The 15,044-nt window shown below is 49.7% G+C and overlaps 3 protein-coding genes across 3 annotated transcripts; 2 read left to right on the forward strand and 1 right to left on the reverse strand.

The window, feature by feature from the left end:
• Nucleotides 1-2,091: 2,091 nt before the first annotated feature.
• LOC136610529 (histone H2B) lies at nucleotides 2,092-2,844 on the reverse strand. Its single transcript, XM_066589759.1, has one exon. The coding sequence runs from the start codon at nucleotides 2,835-2,837 to the stop codon at nucleotides 2,457-2,459; it is 381 nt and encodes a 126-aa protein (XP_066445856.1). The 5' UTR covers nucleotides 2,838-2,844; the 3' UTR covers nucleotides 2,092-2,456.
• Nucleotides 2,845-3,155: 311 nt separating this feature from the next.
• LOC136610530 (histone H2A type 1-like) lies at nucleotides 3,156-4,095 on the forward strand. The gene has a single exon (XM_066589760.1). It carries the CDS (start codon nucleotides 3,165-3,167, stop codon nucleotides 3,549-3,551), a length of 387 nt encoding a protein of 128 aa, XP_066445857.1. The 5' UTR covers nucleotides 3,156-3,164; the 3' UTR covers nucleotides 3,552-4,095.
• Nucleotides 4,096-5,780: 1,685 nt separating this feature from the next.
• On the forward strand, nucleotides 5,781-7,176 carry LOC136610531 (histone H2B). The gene has a single exon (XM_066589761.1). The coding sequence runs from the start codon at nucleotides 5,792-5,794 to the stop codon at nucleotides 6,170-6,172; it is 381 nt and encodes a 126-aa protein (XP_066445858.1). The 5' UTR covers nucleotides 5,781-5,791; the 3' UTR covers nucleotides 6,173-7,176.
• The last annotated feature ends 7,868 nt before the right edge of the window (nucleotides 7,177-15,044 follow it).

Below are 15,044 nucleotides of genomic sequence, written 5' to 3' on the forward strand. Positions count from 1 at the left end.
CCCCGGCCCCTATAAGGCCTCCCTCACACAGGGCGTTTGCAGAAACGCAGCGTTTTTCAACGCTGCGTTTACTACAGATTCCGCCCCATTTCAGCAGTGCAGGCATACTTTATGCCAGCGTTTTGGCTGCATTTTCAGCTCGGCTGAAAACGCAGACAAGAATGCTGAAAAGAAAAAAAAAAAGCAATACTCACCTAGCCGCTGCAGTCCGGGTCGCGGCCGCTGGTCTCTGCCGCTGATCCGGGCCTCCTCCGCACTCCCAAGTCTATTGCCGTAGGCCAGGTTTGAGAACCCCACCTCCGGCAATAGAGTGCTGTGATTGGTTGTCGGTGCTTGCTCGATGCCCAATCACAGCCCTTCATTGACTGTCTCAGCCAATCAGAGCTTGCCGGCGCTGATTGGCTGAGACAGTCAATGAAGGGCTGTGATTGGGCATCGAGCGTGCCGACAACCAATCACAGCACTCTATTGCCGGAGGCGGGGTTCTCAAACCGGGCCCACGGTAATAGACTTGTGAATGCAGGGGAAGCCCGGCTCAGCGGCAATGACCAGCGGCCGCGACCCGGACTGCAGCGGCTAGGTGAATACTGCTTTTTTTTTTTCTCTACCTAGCTGGGACTGATTTTTGGGGTAGGGCTTCTATTGCAAGCCCTCACCCCGAAAATCGGCGAGCGGTTAATGCTGCCAAAAACACGGCACCAAGTGTTGCCGCGTTTTCAGCAGTGCTAAAACCGCTGGCCATTCATTTTAATGGGCGACGCAGGGCTGAAAACGCCCCAAAATAGAACTTGCATCGCTGTCAAAGCGCAGTGTTGGAAGACGCTGCGTTTTCAGCCCTGTGTGAGCAGCCCCATTGAAATGAATGGGAGTGTTGTACAGCGTTTAGCGCTGGGCTGAAAAGGCAGCGCTAAACGCTGTACAAAATGCCCTGTGTGAGGGAGGCCTAACTCTCCAGATCACTAATCAGCTCTTCTATTTAGTGTCACTGCTGTCAGAGCTTTTGTTCTAAATGCAGCTGTATTGCATGGAACAAACTCAGCTCTGCTACATTTGTACTGCAGCTGCACAGAAAACATATACAGCACATCAAGTGACTGATGGAGAGGAGGGATAGAACGAATTTACTGCTTTTGTTTGCATCAGACAACTGCTCATATGGGCTGACTCTGGAACAAGTTATAGAAGTGTAGCATGAAACTGGCCTGATAGCTTTAATTTCTTTTGCGCTGGAACACGAATCACTACAGTACTTGTGGACCACGAGGTCCACACAGCAATCGCGGAGAAGACATCGGGGCTCTGGAAGAGTAGATGCTCGGGACAACTTGGAAGAAACTTCCATCAGACGGGGTTGGGAAGTTAATAGAGGAGTTCAAGTTGCCTGTGATCAGCATATAGGCATCCTAAGGGTGCATTCACACGAGCGCATATACGTCGCGTTTTTGCGCCCAATCGTATATACGTGACCATCTGAGGCGTTGGTTTCGAATGTATTCGTTCGCACGGGCGATTTTACGGCGCGTAAAAACGGCAACCCGAAAAAAAATGGAACATACGCGATCGAAATACACGCCAACGCATATTCGATGGCCGAAAAGATAGTTTGCAAAGGAGGAACAAACGATAATACGCTTTCTAGCTCTGGTCATGATCGCCGAAAAACGTTCTTTCCGGCGATTATACGCTGCGGACGTGCGAACGTAAATACGCCTACGCTCGTGTGAATGCACCCTAAAACCGAGATCTACAGAGAGATCAGATGGATCACGGGATCTCTTTATGCCATCAGTGTTCTGGATATGGCCGAGTATGGAGGACAATCTCAGAGATTACGGTACACCTATAGAGGATCTCATACATTATATACACAGCGCCTGTACCGACCGTTGCAGTAGAGCCGCACCCGCAGCTAGACGTGCTGCACCAGAACAGAGATTCCTCCAAATTAATGGTGTAGATAATTTATAGAATTAGCTTTTTCTGTAACCCCTTGTATACCGATTTCCCATTATCAGGTTATTAAAAAAAACTATAAACAAATCCTGAAAGTTTGTGAACTCCAGCTTATTCCTTACTTAGTCTATTCTTCAGTTAATATGGCATCTATCACTACTGAAAGGGTTAAAAGACCAACTCCACCTGCTAACAGCAGAACAGACTGCTGGAGTATATTGGCACTAGGACCCAGCGCTGCTTATAAACCACAGCCTGGAATCACCGGGCAAAGGAGGCGGCGCAGAACGCCACAACAGCCGCTCTGCTTACTGGACCCACCATAGGAAAAAGGCTGTGGAAATGCCCACTTTATGCGCAGCAAGGGTTATTAGCACAGGAAATTATTGTGTAAAGACTGATCGGATTCACACAACCCAGAGGTGACAGCTCTGCTGTAGACAGGGTGGGCGGCTCTTAGAAGAGCCTTTGGGGTGATTGTACACAGCGGGCCACGGAGCAGATTACTTGGCGCTGGTGTACTTGGTGACGGCCTTGGTGCCCTCAGACACGGCGTGCTTGGCCAGCTCTCCGGGCAGCAGCAGGCGCACGGCAGTCTGGATCTCCCGGGAGGTGATGGTGGAGCGCTTGTTGTAGTGAGCCAGGCGGGAGGCTTCCCCTGCGATGCGCTCAAAGATGTCATTGACGAAGGAGTTCATGATGCCCATGGCCTTGGAGGAGATGCCGGTGTCGGGGTGGACCTGCTTCAGCACCTTGTACACATAGATGGCATAGCTCTCCTTCCTGGTCTTTCTCCGCTTCTTGCCGTCCTTCTTCTGAGTCTTGGTAACGGCTTTCTTGGAGCCCTTCTTGGCCGCTGGAGCAGACTTGGCGGGATCAGGCATGATAGCACAAAGATACTTTCCTGACAAGAGAATAATGTTCCTGCACCGCCCACCGCAGCCATATTTATAGACGGGCCATGCAAATGAGCACTGCTGTCTGCTCACCGTTCTACTGGAGGAGCAAGTCATGTGACCTGTAGGGGCGTCATAAGCCACGCCCAGTGCAGTTCATTGGTGCTTCTACAAGTCTGTTCACCATTTGTCTGATTGAAATCTATCCAATGACAGGAGAGGAGGGCGGAGCAGCAGGTTATAAAAGGTAGCTGAAGGGCTCCTCATCATCTTATGCTGAAGAGTTTCCTCTGCTGCTCTCTTACAGTGAAGACGATGTCTGGACGTGGCAAACAAGGAGGCAAGGTTCGTGCTAAGGCCAAGACCCGCTCATCCCGGGCAGGACTGCAGTTCCCCGTCGGCCGTGTGCACAGGCTTCTCCGCAAGGGCAACTATGCTGAGAGGGTGGGCGCTGGTGCTCCGGTCTATCTGGCAGCTGTGCTGGAGTATCTGACCGCTGAGATCCTGGAATTGGCTGGCAATGCCGCCCGGGACAACAAGAAGACCCGCATCATCCCCCGTCACCTCCAGCTAGCCGTGCGCAACGACGAGGAGCTGAATAGGCTGCTGGGTGGGGTGACCATCGCCCAGGGAGGCGTCCTGCCCAACATCCAGGCTGTGCTGCTGCCCAAGAAGACTGAGAGCAGCAAGAAAAGCAAGTGAGCGCCGCTGATCCCAGATTCCTTCATAGAACCAAAGGCTCTTCTAAGAGCCACCCACATGTTCCTTACAACAGAGCTGTGCCGCTGATATCATACTTATTGTATATAATATAAATGTGCTAATTGTACTGCAGATATCTGCAGCATCGGGTAGCGGTGTGGATTTAACATACATAAGAGGCAGTTATTTAGCGGTAGTGCTGTCCGGGACGAGCCGATAATTGTCTCGGTGATGTCACATTTATAGGATTACATCGTTTTGTTGCCGGTAAAAAGTATAAACTCTACAGGATTCTATTTCTCTTCATGAGATGAATAATAATGGCGGGTAGAGGGCGGCTGTTGTGCCTGGTTAATCCTCACTCTTGATGTCTGTGTATCCTCCTCCTATACATGAATGGTCACAACTGGAGGACGTGGCCAGAAGTCCCTCCGATTGTTCCACAGTGAAGCCTCTGGAGAAAAGTCACAATAGAAAACCAGCGGAACAAAAAAACATCTGAACTCTTTCTGTAATGGTGCAGCCAAATCACCCAGCTTTCCCAGAGTCCTGATGGCTGTCTTGTTGCATAGTTGCAGCCCATATTACCCAGCTCTCTCAAAGCCCTGCAGAGTCCCCGTACTTAGCAGTAGGTTCACAACACCCAGCTATTCTGGGGTCATACACAGCGTCCACATCATTCAGCTCTCCCAAAGTTCTGAAAAGACAACCCCTTTGCTGTCTCCATATGTAAACTTTAGTAGTGCAGCCACGTTGCCCAGTTCTCCCCAAGTTCTGCAAAGCCATTCCCTATTATGAAGATGCTCTTATCACCCAGCTCTCTTAGAGTCCTGCACAGCTGTCCTAAAGTAAAGGTAGAACTATGTAATCACTTGCCCCAGTCTTTCTGCGCAGCCATTATATAATTCAGCTATCTTTTTGCGTAGATTGATGTTGCTTAATTACCCAGCTCGCCCAGAGCCCTGCACAGCTATTTTGGTACATAGAGGTGCAGACACATCGCCCACTTCTCTTAGAATCCTGCATGGATAGTCCCTTATGTAGACTTGCCTAGTAGCGTAGCCAAGTCATTCAGCTCTCCCAGAGTCCTGCACAGCTGTTCCCTTATATAGAGGTGCAGACAAATTACCCAGTTCTCAGAGTCCTGCAGGGTCGTCGCTTTATGTAAACTTAGTCGCAGCCAAGTCACCCAGCTCTCCCAGAGTCCTGCATGGCTGGGTATGTATTTGGATTATAATAAGACATGTGTCCTGTGTTACAATACGGAGATGCATTCAGTGCACTGCAGTCTCCTGTATTATTGTTGGGGCAGATAGAGGATTCGGCCGAGGGTCGCAGGAGCCGGATTAGGGGAGGATCTGCCTGCCTCTATATCAGATGTCCCATCAGTGATCACACGTGTTACATGGATGGAGGGACAGAAACAACGGAAAAACCGCTCAACTGAGCGGGAAGTTCAAAATCTCTGGTAATCAGCCAATGAGCAGGAAGTACAGGACTGTAGCTCCTCCCAAAGTCAGCACTGTCTCGGTGTTAACCCTTTACTGTTCTCATTTTTTCAGTTACTTGAGCTGTTCACTTTTTGTTCATTCCTTTAAGTACGCCCCCTGAAATGGTTAAATCATTGCATATCTACAACAGATAGTTACTACAAAGCAATAATATGGTTAATAAATACGACCCAGCGCTGCCTGTCTGCAGAGACGTTACAGAGCGGCAGATAACATGTAGCACAGGAAGAATGTCTGTTGGGAAACAACGGATCCACCAACTGTTGGAATAATTACATCAGCTGCTAAATAATAGTTACCCAACTGCATGTGATACAGCGGGTGTCACAGGGATGTCACGGTGTGTGGGGCTGCGTCTTATTGCCCATGTATTCTACAGTATAATATATATTCTGGGTGATATAACAGGCGGGCTCGGGGGTATAGGAGCGTCATCACCCGTGCGCACTTCAGACTCCGTGCGCACTTCAGACTCCGGCCACTGCGTAACTATAAACTGCTGAATAGAGGGATTAGTTTTTGGACGAATTGAGAATAGACTTGTAGAAGCACCAATGAACTGCACTGGGCGTGGCTTTTGACGCCCCCCTACAGGTCACATGGCTTGCTCCTCCAGTAAAATGGTGAGCAGACAGCAGTGCTCATTTGCATGGCCGGTCTATAAATACGGCTGCGGTGGGCGGTGCAGCGACATTATTCTCTTGTCAGGAAAAGTGTCTTTGTGCTATCATGCCTGATCCCGCCAAGTCTGCTCCAGCGGCCAAGAAGGGCTCCAAGAAAGCCGTGACCAAGACGCAGAAGAAAGACGGCAAGAAGCGGAGAAAGACCAGGAAAGAGAGCTATGCCATCTACGTGTACAAGGTGCTGAAGCAGGTCCACCCCGACACCGGCATCTCCTCCAAGGCCATGGGCATCATGAACTCCTTTGTCAATGACATCTTTGAGCGCATCGCAGGGGAAGCCTCCCGCCTGGCTCACTACAACAAGCGCTCCACAATCACCTCCCGGGAAATCCAGACCGCCGTGCGCCTGCTGCTGCCCGGAGAGCTGGCCAAGCACGCCGTGTCTGAGGGCACCAAGGCCGTCACCAAGTACACCAGCGCCAAGTGATCAGCTCCGTTCTCCACTGTGTACCATCACCCCAAAGGCTCTTCTAAGAGCCACCCACCCCGTCTACAGCAGAGCTGTCACCTCCAGGTTCTGTGGATCCGATCATGATTATTTTGATTGTACTAAAAGCAATCTGAACCAGCAGAAATGACTTTCTGCACAGACTGTTCTTGAGTCCTATCTGTTCTCACTGATCACTGCCGCAGCTTAGAGCATGAAGAGAACTCCCACCCCTCCATCCTCTTCCTGCTGACCGCCTGTAATATCAAGAATGTTACCGGGAACAGAGCGGCTCCTACCTGTTTTGCCGCTGGAGTTCTCGGTCTGGTGTTCCCACTATATGCGGCAGCTGATCACCCGCTGATTCCTGCACAACGCTGTATTCTGACCACTTTCTCTGTGAGTAGGAGGCTGGTGACATAAGGAGTTATGGATGACATAGTGGGGGTTGTAGTGCAGTGTAGGGGAAGTGGGGCACACAGGGGGCCCTAAGAATAAGGGAATGGGGGTGCTGGGAAGAGTTTTGGGTTATAATATGATGTTTGTCTCCTGTGTTACAATACGGAGATACATTCGGTGCACCGCAGTCTCCTCTATTACAGTTGGAGTTGATAGAGGATTCGGCTGACAGTCGCAGGAGCGGGATTAGGGGAGGATCTGGCCGCCTCTATATCAGATGTCCGGTCAGTGATCACACGTGTTACATGGATGGAGGGACAGAAAGCGCTGAAGTAACCGTCAACTGAGCGGGAAATTCAAAATCTCTGGTAATCAGCCAATGCACAGGAAACATTTGGACAGTAGCTCCTCCCACAGTCAGCACTGCCCCAGTGTTAACCCTTTACTGTTCTCATTCTTTCACAGTTTCAGTTTATTTTCACTAATTTGCAATATTGTTAATTCTTTTTGTTCATTCTTTTTGGTATGTCCCCTAAAATGGTTAGCGAATAATAAATAATTGCATATGTACAATAGATAGTTACTACTACCAAAGACCTAGCAGTCTGGTCCTCCTGTATTACATCTACCAGAAACCTCTCAATCTGCTCCCCCTGTATTACATCTACCAGAGACCCCTCAATCTGCTCCCGCTGCATTACATCTATTTAAGACCCCTCAGTCTGCTCCCCTATATTACATCTACCAGAGATCCCTGAGTCTGCTACCTCTGTATTACATCTACCACAGACGCCTCAGTCTGCTTCCTCTGTATTCCATCTACCAGAGACCCCTCAGTCTACTCCTCCTGTATTACATCTACCAGAGACCCCTCAGTCTACTCCCCCTGTATTACATCTACCAGAGACCCCTCAGTCTGCCCGCTCTGTATTACATCTACCACAGACCCCTCAGTCTGCCCGCTCTGTATTACATCTACCACAGACCCCTCAGTCTGCTCCTCCTGTATTACATCTACCAGAGACCCCTCAGTCTGCTCCCTCTGTATTACATCTACCACGGACCCCTCAGTCTGCTTCCTCTGTATTCCATCTACCAGAGACCTCTCAGTCTGCTCCTCCTGTATTACATCTACCAGAGACCCCTCAGTCTGCTCCCTCTGCATTACACCTACTAAAGACCCCTCAATCAGCTCCACCTGTATTACATCTACCAGAGACCCCTCAGTCTGCCCCCTCTGTATTACATCTACCACAGACCTCTCAGTCTGCTCCCTCTGTATTACATCTACCAGAGACCCCTCAGTCTGCTCCCCCTGTATTCCATCTACCAGAGACCCCTCAGTCTGGTCCTCCTGTATTCCATCTTCCACAGACCCCTCAGTCTGGTCCTCCTGTATTCCCTCTACCAGAGACCCCTCAGTCTGCTCCTCCTGTATTCCATCTACCAGAGACCCCTCAGTCTGCTCCCCCTGCATTACATCTACTAAAGACCCCTCAATCTGCTCCTCTATTACATCTACCAGAGACCCCTCAGTCTGCTCCCCCTGTATTCCATCTACCAGAGACCCCTCAGTCTGCTCCCTCTGTATTCCATCTACCAGAGACCCCTCAGTCTGGTCCTCCTGTATTCCATCTACCAGAGACCCCTCAGTCTGGTCCTCCTGTATTCCCTCTACCAGAGACCCCTCAGTCTGCTCCTCCTGTATTCCCTCTACCAGAGACCCCTCAGTCTGCTCCTCCTGTATTCCCTCTACCAGAGACCCCTCAGTCTGCTCCTCCTGTATTCCCTCTACCAGAGACCCCTCAGTCTGCTCCTCCTGTATTCCCTCTACCAGAGACCCCTCAGTCTGCTCCTCCTGTATTCCATCTACCAGAGACCCCTCAGTCTGCTCCTCCTGTATTCCATCTACCAGAGACCCCTCAGTCTGCATCCCTTGTACTCCATCCACCAGAGACCCCTCAGTCTGGTCCTCCTGTATTCCATCTACCAGAGACCCCTCAGTCTGGTCCTCCTGTATTCCATCTACCAGAGACCCCTCAGTCTGCTCCCTCTGTATTACATCTACCAGAGACCCCTCAGTCTGCATCCCTTGTACTCCATCTACCAGAGACCCCTCAGTCTGCTCCTCCTGTATTCCATGTACCAGAGACCCCTCAGTCTGCTTCCCCTGTATTCCATCTACCAGAGACCCCTCAGTCTGCTTCCTCTGTATTCCATCTACCAGAGCCCCCTCAGTCTGCTTCCTCTGTATTACATCTACCACAGACCCCCAGTCTTCTCCTGTATTCCATCTACCAAAGACCCCTCAGTCTGCTCCCCCTGTATTACATCTACCAGAGACCCCTTAGTCTGCTCCCCCTGCATTACATCTATTAAAGACCCCTCAGTCTGCTCCCCCTGTATTGCATCTACCAGAGACCCCTCAGTCTGCTCCTCCTGTATTCCATCTACCACAGACCCCTCAGTCTGCTACCTCTGTATTACATCTACCAGAGACCCCTCAGTCAGCTTCCCCTGTATTACATTTACCACAGACCCCTCAGTCTGCTCCTCCTGTATTACATTTACCAGAGACCTCTCAGTCTGCTCCTCCTGTATTCCATCTACCAGAGACCCCTCAGTCTGCTCCTCCTGTATTCCATCTACCAGAGACCCCTCAGTCTGCTCCCTCTGTATTACATCTACCAGAGACCCCTCAGTCTGCTCCCTCTGTATTACATTTACCACAGACCCCTCAGTCTGCTCCTCCTGTATTACATTTACCAGAGACCTCTCAGTCTGCTCCTCCTGTATTCCATCTACCAGAGACCCCTCAGTCTGCTCCTCCTGTATTCCATCTACCAGAGACCCCTCAGTCTGCTCCCTCTGTATTACATCTACCAGAGACCCCTCAGTCTGCTCCCTCTGTATTACATTTACCAGAGACCCCCTCAGTCTGCTCCCCCTGTATTCCATCTACCAGAGACCCCTCAGTCTGCTCCTCCTGTATTACATCTACCAGAGACCCCTCAGTCTGCTCCTCCTGTATTACATCTAGCAGAGACCCCTCAGTCTGCTCCCTTTGTATTACATCTACCAGAGACCACTCAGTCTGCTCCCTCTGTATGCCATCTAGCAGAGACCCCTCAGTCTGCTCCCCCTGTATTACATCTACCAGAGACCCCTCAGTCTGCTCTTCCTGTAAGGCTTGAGGGACAGTTAGGAGAGAAAGCCTCATGGAATCTGAGCATTAGGTAGATGATGGATGGATGATATGTCACTCTCTATGGAGGAGGTTTTCTGGTCAGCAAAGATATGGTACAAAGGTCATTACTGGGTCAGATGAGATGGCAGAGAGTGAGTTCTGCCCAGTGATGGACTGGTTGGCAGCAGCAGATGATTGGCTGAAGAAAAATGGCGTGAAAATGTCTGTGGTTGCCAGGCAGAATCAGCTGGTCTGACAGCGGCTGGTAATTGGCCCAGAGGAATTGGCTGGGAGGAGCAGCAGTGATATTTGGAGGTGCAGAGATGTGTGGCCATCATCATTATCAGGAAAGGAATCAGCATCCAGGTGACAGTTCCCGGGTCCGATCACCGCTTCTCTCACAATTCCTGTATATTATGGAGAATAAGGAGATGCTTTTATTTGTACTTCACCATTGATGCTGCCACTTCCTTATGGACTCTATTGGGTACTGAAGATTCTTGGTTCCTGCGGTGTGGCTTTTGCACTGAAACCACCTCATACAGTTCTTGGCTATCTGCTAGTGTGGCTGCTGAATCTGCCTCACTAGCTTTCCTCTCACAATTCCTGTCATAGCTTTAGATCCTCTATGGAGATGGAGGACCTTCTGCAGCGGATGATAGTCAGCGAGGATGAAGTGGACGGTGAGTAATAGCTTCAAAGATGTCTGGAATCCCCTGCGCTTCAGCTTTGGGACCCATCTGAAGCACAGGAGGAGCGCTGAACAGCCAGAGGACATTGTTTGAACGTTTGTATCTAAGAAGGACTCATAAGGTAGAAAACCATCAGCAAAGCGAACGCTACCTTTTACCTTCATGCCAATACCAGCAGGAACAGTGCCCACCAGATGACAACACCAGCAGGAACAGTGCCCACCAAATGACAACACCAAGTCCTGTGCTGCTGCAAGTGCAAGGTACACGTGAAGCTCTACAAGATGGCAGCACCTCTACCAAGTCCTGTGCTGCTACAGGTACAGGTGAAGCTCTACAAGATGGCAGCACCTCTACCAAGTCCTGTTCTGCTGCAGGTACAAGGTACAGGTGAAGCTCTATAAGATGGCAGCACCTCTGCCAAGTCCTGTGCTGCTGCAGGTACAGGGTACAGGTGAAGCCCAACAAGATGGCAGCACCTCTACCAAGTCCCGTGCTGCTGCTGGTACAGGTGATATTCTACAAGATGGCAGCACCTCTACCAAGTCCTGTGCTGCTGCAGACACAGCGTACAGGTTAAGCTCTACAAGATGGCAGCACCTCTACCAAGTCCTGTGCTGCTACAGGTACAAGTGAAGCTCTACAAGATGGCAGCAACTCTACCAAGTCCTGTGCTGCTATAGGTACAGGTGAAGCTCTACAAGATGGCAGCACCTCTACCAAGTCCTGTTCTGCTGCAGGTACAAGGTACAGGTGAAGCCCAACAAGATGGCAGCACCTCTACCAAGTCCCGTGCTGCTGCAGGTACAGGTGACGTTCTACAAGATGGCAGCACCTCTACCAAGTCCTGTTCTGCTGCAGGTACAAGGTACAGGTGAAGCTTTATAAGATAGCAGCACCTCTACCAAGTCCTGTGCTGCTACTGGTATAGGGTACAGGTGAAGCTGTACAAGATGGCAGCACCTCTACAAAGTCCTGTGCTGCTGCAGACATAGTGTATAGGTAAAAATACACAAAATGGCAGCACCTTTACCAAGTCTTGTACTGGTGCACGGTACAGGTGAAACTCTACAAGATGGCAGCACCTCTACGAAGTCCTGTGCTGCTACAGGTATAAGTGAAGTTTTAGAAGATGGCACACCTCTACCAAGTCCTGTGCTGCTGCAGGTACAAGGTACAGGTGAAGCTTTATAAGATGGCAGCACCTCTACAAAGTCCTGTGCTGCTGCAGACATAGTGTATAGGTAAAAATACACAAAATGGCAGCACCTTTACCAAGTCTTGTACTGGTGCACGGTACAGGTGAAACTCTACAAGATGGCAGCACCTCTACGAAGTCCTGTGCTGCTACAGGTATAAGTGAAGTTTTAGAAGATGGCACACCTCTACCAAGTCCTGTGCTGCTGCAGGTACAGGTGAATCTCTACAAGATGGCAGCACCTCTACCAAGTCCTGTGCTGCTGCAGGTACAGGGTACAGGTGAAGCTGTACAAGATGGCAGCACCTCTACCAAGTCCTGTGCTGCTACTGGTATAGGGTACAGGTGAAGCTGTACAAGATGGCAGCACCTCTACCAAGTCCTGTGCTGCTACTGGTATTGGCCGCCTGCACTCGGGCGGAAATCCCGCAGGATTTCCGCCACTGAAAGTTTGCATAGGAGTGCATTACAATACGCACTCCTATGCAGACGGACGCGGTTTGGCCGCGCAAAATGTCGCGCGGCAAACAAACCGCGGCATGTCCTATTTTTGTGCGGGGCTCGCACTCACCCGGCTGCATATTAGCACTAACTGCTTAGGTTAAGCAGTGCTGCTGATTAGAGCCACCTGATAGGCTCTTCGGCACCACGTGACTACACAGCGTGCACGCGCATTGCCCTCAGCAGCCGTGCACTACACAATACAGTTAAGCAGACGTGCACTACACACTACACTTAAGCAGCACGGGGTTAGGTTTAGGGTTACGGTTTAGGGTTAGGTTTACGGTTAGGTGTAGGGTTAGTTTGAGGGTTTAGGGTTAGTGTTTAGGGTTAGGTTAAGGGTTAGGTTTAGGGTTGGGGTTCAGGGTTAGGTTTAGCTAACCCTAAACCGTAACCCTAAACCTAACCCCGTGCTGCTTAAGTGTAGTGTGTAGTGCACGTCTGCTTAACTGTAGTGTGTAGTGCACGGCTGCTGAAGGCAATGCGCGTGCACGCTGTGTAGTCACGTGGTGCCGAAGAGCTTATCAGGTGGCTCTAATCAGCAGCGCTGCTTAACCTAAGCAGTTAGTGCTAATATGCCACCCGGCCGCCGCCTCCGGTCTGCGCATGCGCCGGCTGCGCGGCAGCTGACACATGAAAGAGACGGGGCCGCCAGGCGCGGGTGAGTACGCGCTCGTCTCTGCAGGCTCTCGGGTCGGGTCCCGCGGCGAGAATTCTCGCTGCCGGATCTGACCCGCTCGTCTGCAGGCGGCCATAGGGGACAGGTGAAGCTGTACAAGATGGCAGCACCTCTACAAAGTCATGTGCTGCTGCAGACATAGCGTATAGGTAAAAATATACAAAATGGCAGCACCTTTACCAAGTTTTGTACTGGTGCACGGTACAGGTGAAACTCTACAAGATGGCACACCTCTACCAAGTCCTGTACTGCTACAGGTATAAGTGAAGTTTTACAAGATGGCACACCTCTACCAAGTCCTGTACTGCTACAGGTATAAGTAAAGTTTTACAGTCCAGAAAAAAGTCCGATAGCAGCACAAATTGTCACACCCCACCCAGGGGCTGGGCATACAGTATGCAGTAGCCAAAGCAGAGTGACTGGATCCTTGTCACTACAAAGAGTGTATACCATAAAAGAAAAAGCTTCGGCAGCATCCAAGGTGCGAATTCAATATCCAAAAGGTTTTATTTTTCCATCACTAAAAACATGCAGGCAACGTTTCGGCCATGTTGGCCTTTGTCAAGCTCAATTACAATGGTGTATAGCCACATATAAATAGTAACACAATCAGGTAATTAACAAATCAAAACCCTCCACCTAATCAGCAATCCCTCCTTACAACAGATGTTCATTTACGTACATTTAATGCTATCTGCGGTGCCAGTGTCTCCCTCCTCCTCGAGGCTGTCATCATCACAGGCGTCCCACAAGTGCATAATTCCGGCGTCCGCTGCCTCCTACTGGGCATCCGCGGGAAGACCGCTGGTATCGCGTTGATTGACCGCTACGTCATTCACTCTGTCATAGATGACGTCAGCGCGATCACACTGCGCATGTGCCGGTATCCTATGGCTGTCGCTCCGTGGGGAACAGACACATCTCGCGAGACTCAGCATATAAATCCGTGCGGGATTCTTTCTCCATAAGGAATAGATCTGTTTCATATTGGCAGTCCTACCCAGACCATATGCACAATTGATAATATACAAATGTATTGCAGTTGGATAATGAATTCATTTACATGAACTGCGGAGAAATAATACTAGGTCGCATATATACAATATGTCAATCATAAAATATCTACATGGAGATGATATACAATGGTACATAATACATCCATCCATGTACTATATTGGGGTGGGCCTGATTGGTGCTGTACGCAGAAATTTCCCTGACAAGAGAATTGAAAATTATGGATAAATCCCTATATGTTATCTAATTCTCAAAATATGTCACGAGGTGTAAAACACTGGGAGAGTGACACTGCAACCGTTCATGAAATTATCTGCAAAAAATGAGAAAAAGAAGAAGGGGTAAATTAAAATACACCAACATATAATTAAAAACAATGAACTTCATTACCGTTAATGAGTCCCAGATATCAGTTAGAGGTGTGGCAGATAAATATATTCCATATTTAGCCCTTTGGGGACATCGTGTCTAGCTCATAAATCCAGCGTAACTCATGTTTTTTTAGAAGAAGCGCATGATTGCCACCCCTGGGGGAGGGAGGAACATGGTCAATTATTCTAAATTTGAATTGAACCATTGCAATTGAGCTTGACAAAGACCAACATGGCCGAAACATTGCCTGCATGTCTTATGTGATGGAAAAATAAAACCTTTTGGATATTGAATTCGCACCTTGGATGCTGCCGAAGCTTTTTCTTTTATAGTAAAGTTTTACAAGATGGCAGCACCTCTACCAAGTCCTGTGCTGCTGCAGGTACAGGGTACAGGTGAATCTCTACAAGATGGCAGCACCTCTACCAAGTCCTGTGCTGCTACAGGTACAGGTGAAGTTCTACAAGATGGCAGCACCTCTACCAATTCCTGTGCTGCTACCGGTGCAGGGTACATGTGAAGCTCTACAAAATGGCGATAGCACCTCTACCAAGTCCTGTGCTGCTGCAAGTGCAAGCTACTAGGGTCGGCTATGATCATCATGTTCGTCAAGGTCTTTATCTTACGGCGGAGGGGGTTAATTATGGGCACGGGACTAAGTGAAGGCTTCCATTCGGGTGCATCTACCATATCCCTTATTTTAAACTTCCCTAAGGGATCTGTCCTCCCATACCGGTATGTCCCCAGACTGTAAGCCCCCCGTCCCCCGGGCTTGGATCTCCCATGGTTAGTGTAACAACCGCATTAAAACCAAGCAGCATACTAAGTTC

The sequence above is a fragment of the Eleutherodactylus coqui genome, chromosome 2 (genome assembly GCF_035609145.1).
Source record: "Eleutherodactylus coqui strain aEleCoq1 chromosome 2, aEleCoq1.hap1, whole genome shotgun sequence".
NCBI classification, from domain to species: domain Eukaryota; kingdom Metazoa; phylum Chordata; class Amphibia; order Anura; family Eleutherodactylidae; genus Eleutherodactylus; species Eleutherodactylus coqui.